Source organism: Trachurus trachurus, assembly GCF_905171665.1.
Source record: "Trachurus trachurus genome assembly, chromosome: 18".
Lineage (NCBI taxonomy): Eukaryota > Metazoa > Chordata > Actinopteri > Carangiformes > Carangidae > Trachurus > Trachurus trachurus.
This window is the reverse complement of record NC_139909.1, coordinates 12,420,342-12,433,206: the sequence shown is the minus strand read 5'-3', so window position 1 is coordinate 12,433,206 and position 12,865 is coordinate 12,420,342. Positions and strand designations below refer to the sequence as shown.

Here is a 12,865-nt window from a genome sequence, read left to right as displayed (position 1 = left end):
CCAATTTGAATTACTGACATTAATTCTTACATAATGGCAGCTTTAAAAACTGACTTTATGAGCAAAAAGACAAATAGGCCTATTGAAAGAGCAAATAATAAATTGCATGAAATATTCAACAATAACTGTAAATAGGCAAATTTTATTTAGAAATAAAGCAGGACAAAAACTGTTAACAAGATGGTTAATATTCAGAATTTCACTTAGAAACATGTCCCAATTACAATAAGGCCTATCCTAACCTACTAATTAAACTTCCCGTCAATGAGGATTTTATTTTGAAATGTGACCACGGGATATTTGACACTCTATGTTACATATAGCTTGACTGCGATGAACTAATCCAAGTCTCAGTGTAGAGACCGACACAACAGCAGGTCGCGACGTCCCTGTCAGGTCCAGGACTGCACGGGGTCTGCGAACAGGTGCCGGGCGGGGGCTGATACAGCTTTCACGTCTCGTTTCCGTATCATTCACACCGTTTTGCTGTCTTTTTTTAATTTTAATTTTATTATTATTCTGTTTTAAATTTCTCCTCCTCGACTTCAGAAGCGACAAAAGTGGCACTTTGGGACACGGAGGTGGGGAAAAGAAGGATTTAGTGGAGAGTATTTACCGCAGCTGAGGCGTTCAGGTTCCCGCGTCGGTCTCCCCTGCTGCCCACCTTTAAACATGGCTTCAACGACCTGCACCAGGTTCACGGATGAGTACCAGCTGTACGAGGAGCTGGGGAAGTAAGTTACCCACCTGTTCACTGCACTTTTATTCGAAACGTGTCGTTGAAATGAAGTTTAAACTCATTTTCTTTTAGCTAATAGATCAAAACCACTGTGCGCGAGACGCCGCCTACCTGTCCCTACCTTGATAGGTCCAGGTGCTCTCAATCTTTTCATTTAGGGTTTGGCCACTTTTTCCCCCTCTTTATCTTCAAAGAGCAGAAGCGAAAACAAACAGAAACAACCAACAAACATGAGCAGGGATTTACAGACTTTGCTTTCATGTAAAAATTTAACGCAACTACAGTAATAGAGTCGCTTTTATTTGTCGGTGCCGCCCACGAGCTGAATATCTGTTTTAAAAGCCAGGTGAAGCTTCTGCAACATTTTTAAAGTTGCATTCAGGAGCATCAGTGAATGTGGAAAACATGGAACCAGCAGCAGTGGGTGGGAGTCATGCTCCAGCGGACAGACACGTCCCTCTGGCGTCAGGCCAGGCGAGTAAAAACAGGCAGGAGACATTTGTGAGGAATTTGGAGTGACGCTCATCTCGACTCAGCTCAGCTCAGCTCTTGAACGTGTGTAAACCCAGTGATTTGGTTTCTGTTCTGAGTAGAGGAGAGAGGGTCACGCCCCTTTTGTGCAAACTGGGAAAGGTTAAAATTCCTCAGTGCTGTTGTTTTGTGGTTCACGCGCTCAAACGCCGCCTTCTTCATGTTTCTGTGTCATTTTCAGACACCATTAAAATATACACCAGTTAGATATTAGTCTAACATTCATTAATAATTGATTATAGTGACTAAATACCAACTAATCTGCACCACACTCTGAATTGTGGTTTGAAGGGATTTCTGATAACTGATAACAGACCCATTAGATCTATTGATGTGTAACTCTTTTAATCCCTCCATTGTCTGTACAGCTGATCAGTGCAGGGTCTTCTGGGGGCTGGAGTCAGTCCCAGCTGACTAGCGGAGGCTTGGCGAGGCCTTGTGGAGCCTCTTGAGTCCCTCAAGGTTTACCCCACCCTGTGGCAAAGAAGCCTCTGATTTTGAGCTTAAAAACAACACACAATGACAGACCGCGGCTGCATTTTGTTTATTTGAAACCAAACCAAATGTTTTAACTTAGTTGTTTGACAGTCGAGTGATTTATCATGTCTGGTAGCAGTCTGTACAGTTTGTAGGGTTTTAGAAATCAGTCATGTATAGTAGTTTTTGTGCTATCATAGCCATCCAGTGGTGTAGTCTAATTTGTTGTAGGTATTCTGCTTTTTAGGTGGGTACACTGAATACCTGTATCACATAGACCAGTGTTTCTGAACCAGGGGGACTCGGACCCCTAGTGGTACTTGGTGTAATCGCGAGGGTCATTTAATTGACTTTTACAGACATTTATCCTTTTTCTAAAGTAGTGCTATCATTAATATATAAACAGCAGAAGCTAAACTCATTGGCATTTTTCCCAATCCCATGAGAAATCGGTCATATTTTGATTCAAAGCCATTTTCACGGCTTTGATGACTCATTATTTTCTGTGCTGTTTGTGATGATGCAATTAAAAAGGCTATTTCTATTTCTGTCAAATTGGTTTGGGACTTTTTTTGCCACCTCACACTTGGGTAGTGGTGGGGTGGGGGGGTGGGGGGGGTCCTCGGGCTTGCTAGAAAATATGCAGGGGGGCAAGTCCAGTGCTTTAAAAAGCTTGGGAACCAATGACATAGACCCGTGGTTCTCAAACTTTTTTACATTTGTACACAAGAGACAGAACTACACAAATATTTGTTCTGCAACTGAATAACATTACTTTTTTCGGTGTTTGTTCAAATTACTGCCAATGGCATGAATTTTCAGAAGAATTTCAGGAAATTTCTGGAAAAAATTATTTATTTTATTATTATTTTATTATGGGAAAAAAATGTTTTGAGAAAAAGTTGGGATCCATCCATCATCTAAACCACTTATCCGGAGCCGATCTCTGCTGACATAGGGTGAGGGCAGGGTTCATCCTGGACAGGTTGCTAGTCTATTGAGATGAACAACCTCACACCAGGTCATCTGTTAACCTAGTGTGCATGACTCGTCTTTAGACTGTGAAAGGAACCTGGAGAGAACCCACACCGGAGCGTTCAAACTCTACCCAGAAAGGGCTTTAGCCTGGGAATTAAACCAGGAGCTTCTAGCTGGGAGTCAACAGGCCCAAACACTGCACCAGTGCAATTAACAAAACTAAAATTCCTGGTGTTTCTGCTTCATATAGAGGGGTGTGTCTGTCTCAAACCCTTTGTAAAGCGGCTGCAGGAGTGTGAGGTGAGCACTGAGGGCAGGGCTGCTTCTGAAGAGGAGAGCGGTGTCGCAGTGATTGTAATAATCTGTCCCGTTCATTGGTTTTACAGAGAGAGCAGTGCTTTACACAGCCTGTAACAAAGGTGACATCTCAGTCCTTAAATGCATCGTTTGAATAGCTTAATAAAGAACGCATTCATATGGTGAGAGCTTCAGAATGAGTAGGTGGGAGCGTCTGTCTGTGGTGAATCCAATCATCCAGCACATTGTTGCTAAATTCATACATTGTTCAGCCATGAGGAAGATCTTTTTGGTCTTTAGTTGTTATTGTATACGTCTTGCATTGGTTTTGATAGCTGTAATAGCTCTGCAACATGGATGATGATAAAAGCATCACTCCAACTGTGACGTATGGATGAAATGAGCAACAATACCCAGGGATTCATGCTAAAATGAATGAGTGTTTCAGCCATGATCACCGTCTTAGATCCATGTATCTCCAGTTGTGAGGCAGCTGAACCAAGTCAACTGAGCTGATGAAGCTCTTACAGTAAGTGCACCTCCAGGCTGCTCCACACTGCTGCTGCTGCTCTGCTGCTGCTACATTTCCAGTTGAAAACGCATCTCTGCTTTGTTTTTTTAGTGTTTTTGCCCCCGGTCCGCTCTCATCCAGAGTTTTCCAGCTCCAAAAGGGGGAGATTTTGAGAAATCTTGTTGGCTGGTTTGGTTTTATTTTGAAAAAACTCCAAGTTTGTGTTGTCATTAGAAACTGAGACCTTTGGGGAGAAAATGTGGTGAAAGCAATGTAGATAATGAACCACAAGTCTTTCCTAGCAGCTATTTTTCTGATAAATTCAGCATTTTGACTCTGCAGCTGTCTTATGGACCCGGGCTTGGTCGCATTTGTTTAGTTTAACTGTCATTTCCACTCTTCAGCTCAGTGTCAGGACAGACAGTTTGTCAAAACGCTGCTTAAAAAGTCTTTAACTGAATCGCTGCAGCTCAGAGAATGGATCTACTGACAGCTGCCAAAGTGAAGAAACTCATCGTCCTTGTATTATATTAACATCTTTTTTTTTCCTAGATTTGTTCATTGGGTTTTCCTCAATACAAATGTCATAGTTTCACTGATGCCAGTGTTTCCTGTTGTGTAGGGGGGCTTTCTCTGTGGTGAGGCGGTGCATGAAGATCTCCACAGGACAGGAGTACGCTGCCAAAATCATCAACACCAAGAAGCTGTCGGCCAGGGGTGAGTACACGAGCGATGGGATGTGATGTGTTGGTCACTGTCACAATGGGACAGTATCTTTGCTTCAAATGCTTCCTGCTTTTTTTTTTTTTTTTTTGAGCCATGTCACCCTTTAAACCCACTTCCTCCTCTTCTCTCTGACTGCACCAGTTTTCTCAGGCCTCCTCCATCTTTTGCCTCGTCATGTCTGTAGTAGCAGGTGGCGTTCGGGTTTCTGATGCTCACCACATCTGGCTGTTACTCCCGCAGCTTTGAATTCACTTTTGTTTTTCAAACTTTCACTTTTTTTTTTTGTCTTACTGTGACTCTGCTTATCAAAGTGGCAGCAGCAGTGTGAAGGAGGCTCCTTTTGTGACTCACTCACTCTGATATCAGCCTCAGCTTCTGATCTCTGATGAGCTGCACATGATTCACAGAGCCAGCTTTTTTTTTTTTTTTTTTACACGGAAACGCAGCACCATTGAAGGAAAAACTCTCGGGCTATTTTCTCTTCCCGGTGCCTTTCTTTTTTTTATTCCAGGTTTGTTTGTGCGATTGAGCGTCTGTTCAGTGAAACAGAGGCATGGGCTTTCTTTTATTCTCCTCCCCTCACCTTTTTTTATTTTTTGTATACTCTCTCTCCATCATTATCTGTGCAGCGTGGGCAGCGAGTTCCCGCTGTCTGGCTGTGGTGTCGTTGATTGATCCCTACACAAGGCGCTAATGGTCCGCCAGCATACTAACACACAAACAAAAGGAGATGGGCTTGAAAAAGCACAGTGATGGTAAATGGCAGCAGATGTGGGATCTCACCGGGGGAAGAAGTAGGGGGGGGGTTTCCTCGCAGCACAGACAGCTGCACCACGAAAAAAAAAAAGGCAAATTGAGAAGATGTGGTTTTTAAAAGACGAGATAAAAGATGCCACACACCAACAGTAAAACAAAAACTGAAGAGGGACTGTAGTCAGACACGCCGATGACAACCACAATGTGTTTAAATAGACATTACTGTGTTTACACTACAGTCTTTTTCAAGCCTTTAATTCAGCCTGTTCTGTTTTGGGATTTGAAGATTAAAATCCAAAAGAAAATTGAGAAGGGGACTAGTTTGCGACACTAGCTTTAGCGTAGTTTAACTTAGATTAAATTCCCCTTAGCCCTGAACACATTTCTTGATACATGAAGGAGCTGATGTTGGTAAAGCTAAGTGTACAATTACTGGATTAATAAGTGAGGGAGTGGCATCATTGCAGCTCAGCTCTGATCTGATCTCAACAGAGGGCTGAGCCATCTATGGAAACTACTCAATGAATTGTAGCTTAATCCTCATGGGAATTGGTAAATCACAATATGGCAAACACCAAGTACATAATACTCTTTCATGAGGAAAAAGATTCAAGCATGTGTTGAAATAAGAAGGAAGCAAAACAATGTGCTCTCTGCAAACTTGGAGTGATGGAGGGAACAAACACCAAAGCCAAGTAAATGTGTGTGTGTGTGTATATATATATATATATATATATATATACAGTGTATATATATATATATATATATATATATATATATATATATATATATATATATATATATATATATATATATATATATATATATATATATATATATATATATAAATAAAATAACTTGTATATAAGTTATTTTGGACTGTGCAGAAGCAATTATGCCAACTCTTGGAATAATTTTGGAAGTGTAATTGTGGCTGCTGTACTTGAAGACAGCTTTTATTTTTACATCATGACGTGCAACTTAATTATTTTTTGTAGGTGTGTGTGTGTGTGTGTGGGGGGGGTGGGGGGGTACTGGCATACTGGAGATCAGGTACCACGTAGGTAATGTATATGTGGTGTTCATGGACCACTCCTTCCTGTCAATTCATTCATAGACACCAAGTATTGAGCTTTTATTTTGAAAATTCCCAATATAAATCTAAGCTCTGTATTTGAATACCATTTTCTGACTGTGTTGGTCTGTGTGCTTGACTATCCCATTTTCCTAGAATAAAATAAAAAGATTCAAGTGAGATGAACTTTATCTTAGTAGATAAAAACAGATGTTGACAAAGTTTCCTTTTTGACCTTTTCATGACTGCAAAAAAAAAAAAAAAAAAAAAAGCAATGTACCACAATATGTTATTGCAGTGCTCAGGATGTGGGGATTGGCTGCCACAGTCAAACTCCACAGCCACTGATGGTTCCCTAGTGTGTGTGTTCATGTTCGTCACTAAAAAAGCCCATCTCTGCACGACATGTCTTTTGTCTCCTTGTACCTATCTAATCCCCTCCCTTTCAAAATAAAAGCCCAGAGAGTGGGTTCGCTGCCAGAACGCGGACCTGAAACATTACCCAGATGTAGCGAAGTGAAAGCATGTCTTCACTGACAGGGCAGGCCTGCGTGAAGGGTAAACTAGGGCAGTGGTTAGACACAGATCGAGGGATGCTTGGACTCGGCCAAGTGGAAATGATCACTTGACAAACCCACCAGGCTGTGGAAAAGCTAGCTACAGTTCAGGAGCCAGCCATTCTGTCAGTTTTTTTTTTTTTTTTTTTTTGCGCTTCTGGAAAATACTGGAGGCCCCAGCAGCAGCTCACAGTGAACTCCTCTTTCCCATGGAAACAAAAGAGATGGAGAACTAAATATAGTATGTGGGGGATAGACGTTTAGCTATATCACAGCGCAAGTGCATGATGCTGTCGGTGTTGTGTGAATCAGATTTATTTGAATGACGAACAATATGAATGGATTTAAAACAATTTTTTGATGTGTCATATATGTATATATAGACACACACACTCTCAAATAAACCTTAATATCTTTAATGTCGGTAACAGGGGCGATGACCTGACCACTCGACCCAGTGGGTTGTATTGAGAGTGGGTGAGTGATACCTAAATCCCTCCTCACGCACACACACAAATGCAGAGTGTTTCTAAATAAAGAGCTCCATCAGAGGTGTGTGTGTGTGTGTGTGTGTGTGTGTGTGTGTGTGTGCGCAGCACCAGCCGCTGATGTCAGGGGCTCAACATGCCATTTACACAGCACCCTGCTAAGACCAGACATGAAAGAGAGGGATCAAGGGAAAGGGAGCTGTATTTGAAAAAAAAAACGGAAAGAGAGACATTACACAAAGCAGCTGTGCGTACAGTTGACATGCTTTTTGGAGTGTGTCCCATCATTGTATCCACCACAAGCAGCAGCTCATCCCTCAGGTCCCGGCTGACCCATATGGCCCGTGACTTGCATCACCAGTGACACACCAGCATAAATGATGACTCAGTGTAAAAAAAAAAACCTTAAGAGAAAGTCCTGGTGTCGCTGTCACCACTTAGTAATCGTCTTGTCTCGTTTCTCTCACTCCACTTTTAGTGTGACCACTGACCCTAACTGCCTCCTGTCAAAAAAAACCTGCGGGGTAATTGGACTTAATATTTTACGCCACTTTAGCATCATTCATTCATTAAGAGATTCCTGGGTGTAATTCTCTGTGAGGGATATGAAGGTCAGTCGTGGGGAAACAGCAGATTTTAGGAGGTTAGTCCCTTTAGTCGGTTAAATCGTTGCATGATCCTAAACGTTGAGGCAGCAGAGATCTCTGACTCTGAATAACGTGACCGATAGAAAGTAGTTTTTACCTTGAAACATGCTATAAATTTTTATTATATCAGTCAGAAAATAGAAGAAAAAGGTCCTGTCCCATTTTAACTTAACCACTTCCACTTGATTTTGGCCTTGGCACTCAGTTTTGCGTGTTCCTGTGTAAGGGTAGGGTGTCCCAATTCTTTTAAGAGCAAGTGCTTTTTAACCCTTAAAACCGCCCCTTAAATCGGAGGGAGGTCAGGTGCAGACTTCGAATATAGTGCAAGATAAAAAGCGGCGAAGGCATATTTTGTTTTCTGCATTCCTTTACGTTGGTTGATCAAATGAAGAATCATTAAAGCCCACGCTACAGGCAACGCAACCTCTGGAGCAGGCATTTCCAAATCCGAATGAAAAAACCCACCACAGGTTGTCGTTCCTACTTTTGTTGCTATACGCGTGACGTAGGCGAACACGTTGGCAATGCTAATCGGTGTCTGGATTCGTAGGGTTAGATCTCTACTTCTAACACTTCTCACTTCATTGTCAAAGGGTTTCTCCCTTTGGAGGCCACTCAAAGCCAAAGTCCGAACCTCTCTTCTGAGCTGCTAGGGTGTAACGATTGACCTACTGGGGTGTCAGGTAAGCCCTAGAGAGGAGATGTAAAACTACACTGAGATGATTCAACTGCAATAGGAAAAAAATGCATAACCTTTTCCTAGATTACTTAAACACAACATGAATATACAAATTGACCTCAAGTACAACAAGAACATGAGGTTCCTTTACCTCAACCAGCTCAAACACAACCCAACTCCCAAAACGCTGCACTTGTCCAAACAAACTCAGTATCTCCTCTTAAACAACACAATCGAGATACCTCGGTGTACATGTTATTACTTGTTGCCTCAATCACTTGACATTTGTGGGGAATGCACTGTTTTGATTTCTTTACATTCCAAAACATTCCCTGTTTCGCCTTGACATTTAAAGAAACGACTGCGGTGACAGGCCGGTGTGTTGGTATTAAGCATCATCAATATTCATACCGTCCAACTCTGGTCTACAGGCTCTTCAGCTACCTTCTACTGTAAACTTTATCGGATGTCGCCGTGAACATATTTAGAGTGTGAAATGCAACAGTGACAATTAATCACAGCGCAGCGACAGAGATGTACATGTTTGTGTAATCTGTAATCGTTCAACCCGGACTCTTTTTTTTTTCTTTCCTTGTAACGATGCACAGCTGCTCATGATAGGCTAAAAATAGCTCATTAGAAGGAGGCGAGGGAGCATGAAAAACAGAAATCAGGCTGCCATGTAATAGAGCAACTGTCAGCGGGAGCGGAGGACTCCCCAGTCCCTGGCAAGAGGGATTTTCATCTGCGCCTGCCTAATTTTCTCAATCAGTCAATCAAGGGGCAAGAGAGAGAGACACTTATTATTCAAAGCTTTTAATGGTAGTTGTTGTTATGATGTTATTTCACTCCTTGCTGGCTGTATTTATAATGAAGAGGAGATTAATAATGAAGGAATCCAGGACAGGAAGTCAGGGAACAACATCTGCATGAATTATGTAGAAGATAAACACATGAATAGTGAAGACGGTGAGCTGGAAGACAGCGGCGTCTTACAGTTACCTGAACCACAACGAGAAACGTCTGCGACAGCCGAATGTCATGTTAAGCCGAGTTTGGAATTGGATGTTCTTTCCAAATGATTTCCCAACCTTTTTTGCCAGATTTGGACACTTGTGTCAAAAAAAGGACCGTCCTTTTAAAGAAAACCTTGGCTGTGAAATAAGATCTATTCCATCTATTCTAAATGATGATTTTAAATCCTCATTTAGTCAGGTTGGCCGGCCACTTGAGAGATAGGCCGCCTGCTTTAATTAGGGCTTCCTCGTCTGTCAGACTGACTGGGTCCTCCGATCTAATAAACTGCTGTGAGAGGACGAGGTCAGTCCCCTTTCTGTCCCACTGAATCTCCGTGGCTCCTGTCCCTCATTTACTGTCTCTTATCTCTGCACTATCTGTAAGTGGAAATCAGGAGGTCATTATTCTTCACGGCGCTGAACTTCGAACTTTGCGTTGATCATGTGTTCCTCTGAGGAGCTGAGGATCATCTCAGGACTCATAAGGAACTTAACGGCACTGATGTTTAAAGTGTACTCATGGTGCCGATGGGAATTTCCTGCCGCTTCAGTGTTTGACGTTCAGATGAAAACCCCAGGTAGTTCTTTGTCAGCTGCAACATCAAACTCAGTGATAACGGCTTTGTACATTAAGATTCAGTCGCGTTGAGGCATTTAGATCAACTGAAGCACTGCATTAAAGAGACCCCGAGAAGTTTGCTTTTGGTTATAAAAGAGTCTCATATTAATGTGGATGAATCTATGTTACCCACACTTGTTAATGGGTCCATTTTCGATAAATATATCGTTTTGTCTTTATAGTTAGTGATCGACTCACCCAGCATTTCCTGGTTTCCTGGACGCTGGATTGCTAGTTGGCATCGTTTATGGTCGGAACTACGATGGTATCTGATCATCTTCGAATCTCCGACTTTCGTTCTTGATTAATGAAAGCATTCTTGGCAAATGCTTTTGCTTTAGTCCGTCTTGCGCCGGTCCAAGAATTTCACCGTGCACGCGTGGCTCAATGTAGTGTGAAAACTTCACAGTCTTCGTAGTCCCTTTAAGATGAATCCAGACATTTTTCGGACAAACTTGTCTACAGGATAATAAGGACGTTACATCTCCACTACCCTCATCACCTTCATCCAGCTGAGATCACAGACCAGTCTTTGTATTTTCGTCCATATAACCAGATGACGTCCAATTTTAGCAAAACAGCAGGTTGGAAGGGATTGCTGGGTGACTTGTCGTCTTAATGGGCTGTATTTCAGTCACCATTTTAAACTTGTCGTGTCGGCAGAAACAGAAAACCTAACCAATGAGAACGGCTTACCACATCCTCCAACCATATTGATCTCATCTTGTTTCCCACTCTTGATGTTTAGATGTTCGGTGGTCCAGTGCTTCAGTTGACGGGCAGCAGACGGCAGGTTGATGGCCAACGGCTTGATGATGAAATGCATTGGCCAGTGCTAAGCTGATTTGTCTGCTATCACCCACTCAATCATAGCCCACAGGAGGCAGCTCATCAATACTGATAAGCTGCATTAGCTCCTCTCTGGGAGAATAATAACACTGGATGGATTTCTGTGGATTAGTGGCTCGGCCTCTCTCTCTTTAGTCAAGCCTTTTGTTTCATTAAAGAAGAGAAAGGATCCGTCTTTCTTTCTTCACCTGTCTATATTCCCATGTTGCCTCTGGATTGGAGGTCCGCCTTTTGCAGATGATGTGCCTCTTGGTTTTGACCTCCAGCAGCTTGATTTTAGTTGAGGAGGAGGCGGAGGAGGAGGCTGGGATGTGAGATCATTGTATATGTTTGGAAAGAGCCGATGCTCCAAGGAATGAAGTTCAAGTATTGCAGGGTGAGAAGTGTAAGATGTCAGTATGGCCTTTGTGGTTGTCTTGCTTATTCTATTCAAAGCCCAAGACCCTCTCTACACGTCTTTTGATTGGTGTCGAGTAGCGTCTCTCCCTGTCTCTTGGAAACATGGGGATAAATTGGACTATTCCCTATGGGCTTTACTCTCAATCCTCATTTAGCCACGTTGGCCTGCCACTTGAGAGACAGGCTGCCTGCTTTAATTAGGGCTTCTTTGTCTCTCAGACAGAGGCTGGGTGCTCCAATCTAGAGACGCCGTCTTTGCAGCGCCGCTCTCTTCTGCCTTAATAAACCAATCCGCTCGCTGCGAGAGGACGAGGTCAGTCCCTGTCTTTCCCTCTGAAGCTCTGTGGCTCTTTGGAAATGCAGGCTTGTCTCTCCTTCTGTGTCTCTTTAAGTGGGAATCAGGAGGTCATTATTCCTTATGGCGTTGACCTCTTAACCTCAAATTTGTGTGTTGGTCATGAGGAAATGAGGGTCGTTTCTGGATCGACTTTGGTTTGTAAAAACGTACTTGAGACACTGGTCTGGTCCACAAGTGTGTACAAGATGGGAATTTCCTCAGAGATGGTTTGACATGCAGGAAATGACTGTGGGTCGGATTTGAACCTCATTACTTGGACAAAAACAAGCGGCAGAGTGTCGACTACACCTACACTCATGTGACCAGATCTCGTTGTGCTTCACACATCCACAGGAGAGTGTTAAAAGACTGAGCAGGGATTTTGTGAATAAATACTGAATTATTCAAATTTCAATCCAGACCTCATTTCAACCAGAACTAAATGTTTATAACTTGGCAAATGAGTGAGAGTTTCTGCAAACACTGGTAATACATCATTTTAACATTAACTGATGTGAAAGATGAAAGAACAGAGAGCTGGTTGGTTTTTGATTACAAGGAGAAGGTTGCACCCAGAGGTGTGGACTTGACCTTCGACTTGGATTTGAGTCACAAATTTGATGATTTACATGTTGGCATGTTCAAAAAAGACTCAGTTTGACTTGGCCCTGAGATGTAGTGATTATTTTGGCAGATACTATGATTTGTGCGACTGGTGATCTTTGCAATTTCAAAGAAAAAACATAAAATAATGATGTGGTTTTTGTTAGGCGTTGTACCAAACAAAGCTTACTGTTAGGTTAAACATAAAATGTCTAATCGTAGGCTTCGAAGATGAAAAAGTATCTTATTTAAAAAGTGTGCCAGCAACAAAGTCAATGTGAAAGTCACCGTATGAGTGTGTGTGTGTGTGTGTGTGTGCAACTGAAGTGCTCATCACAAGTCTGACTGATGGCGCTCGAGCATCTGAGGAGTCATAGACAATCAAGTCAACTGTCGACGGTGTTTACTGCTCACAGAGTTTTATCAATCAGTGGTGACCTGTCTGCTTTCTATGACCTGAACCACAAGGAGACTGGAAAAGCTTGGTAAAAAAGCTTTTATTGAGGACTCTGGACCCAGGACTGTTATTGAGAGAACCTCAGCCAAAGTGGTTCATGAATGGACTCAATAAATAAACAATA

General features: G+C 42.4%; 1 protein-coding gene across 2 annotated transcripts in view; it reads left to right on the top strand.

Annotated features, from left to right (window-relative positions):
* Positions 1-414: 414 nt before the first annotated feature.
* The window catches only part of camk2d1 (calcium/calmodulin-dependent protein kinase (CaM kinase) II delta 1), a gene marked incomplete at its 3' end in the record, with an annotated part of 71,292 nt that continues 58,841 nt past the window's right edge, over positions 415-12,865 (top strand). Inside the window, exons 1-2 of one of the 2 annotated variants that reach the window (XM_083992689.1) lie at positions 415-734; positions 4,156-4,250. In XM_083992689.1, coding sequence (XP_083848815.1) covers positions 673-734; positions 4,156-4,250 — 157 coding nt within the window. In that variant the 5' untranslated portion in view covers positions 415-672. The remainder of the gene's footprint in view (positions 735-4,155; positions 4,251-12,865) is intronic. The other variant, XM_083992690.1, reaches the window with a different exon arrangement.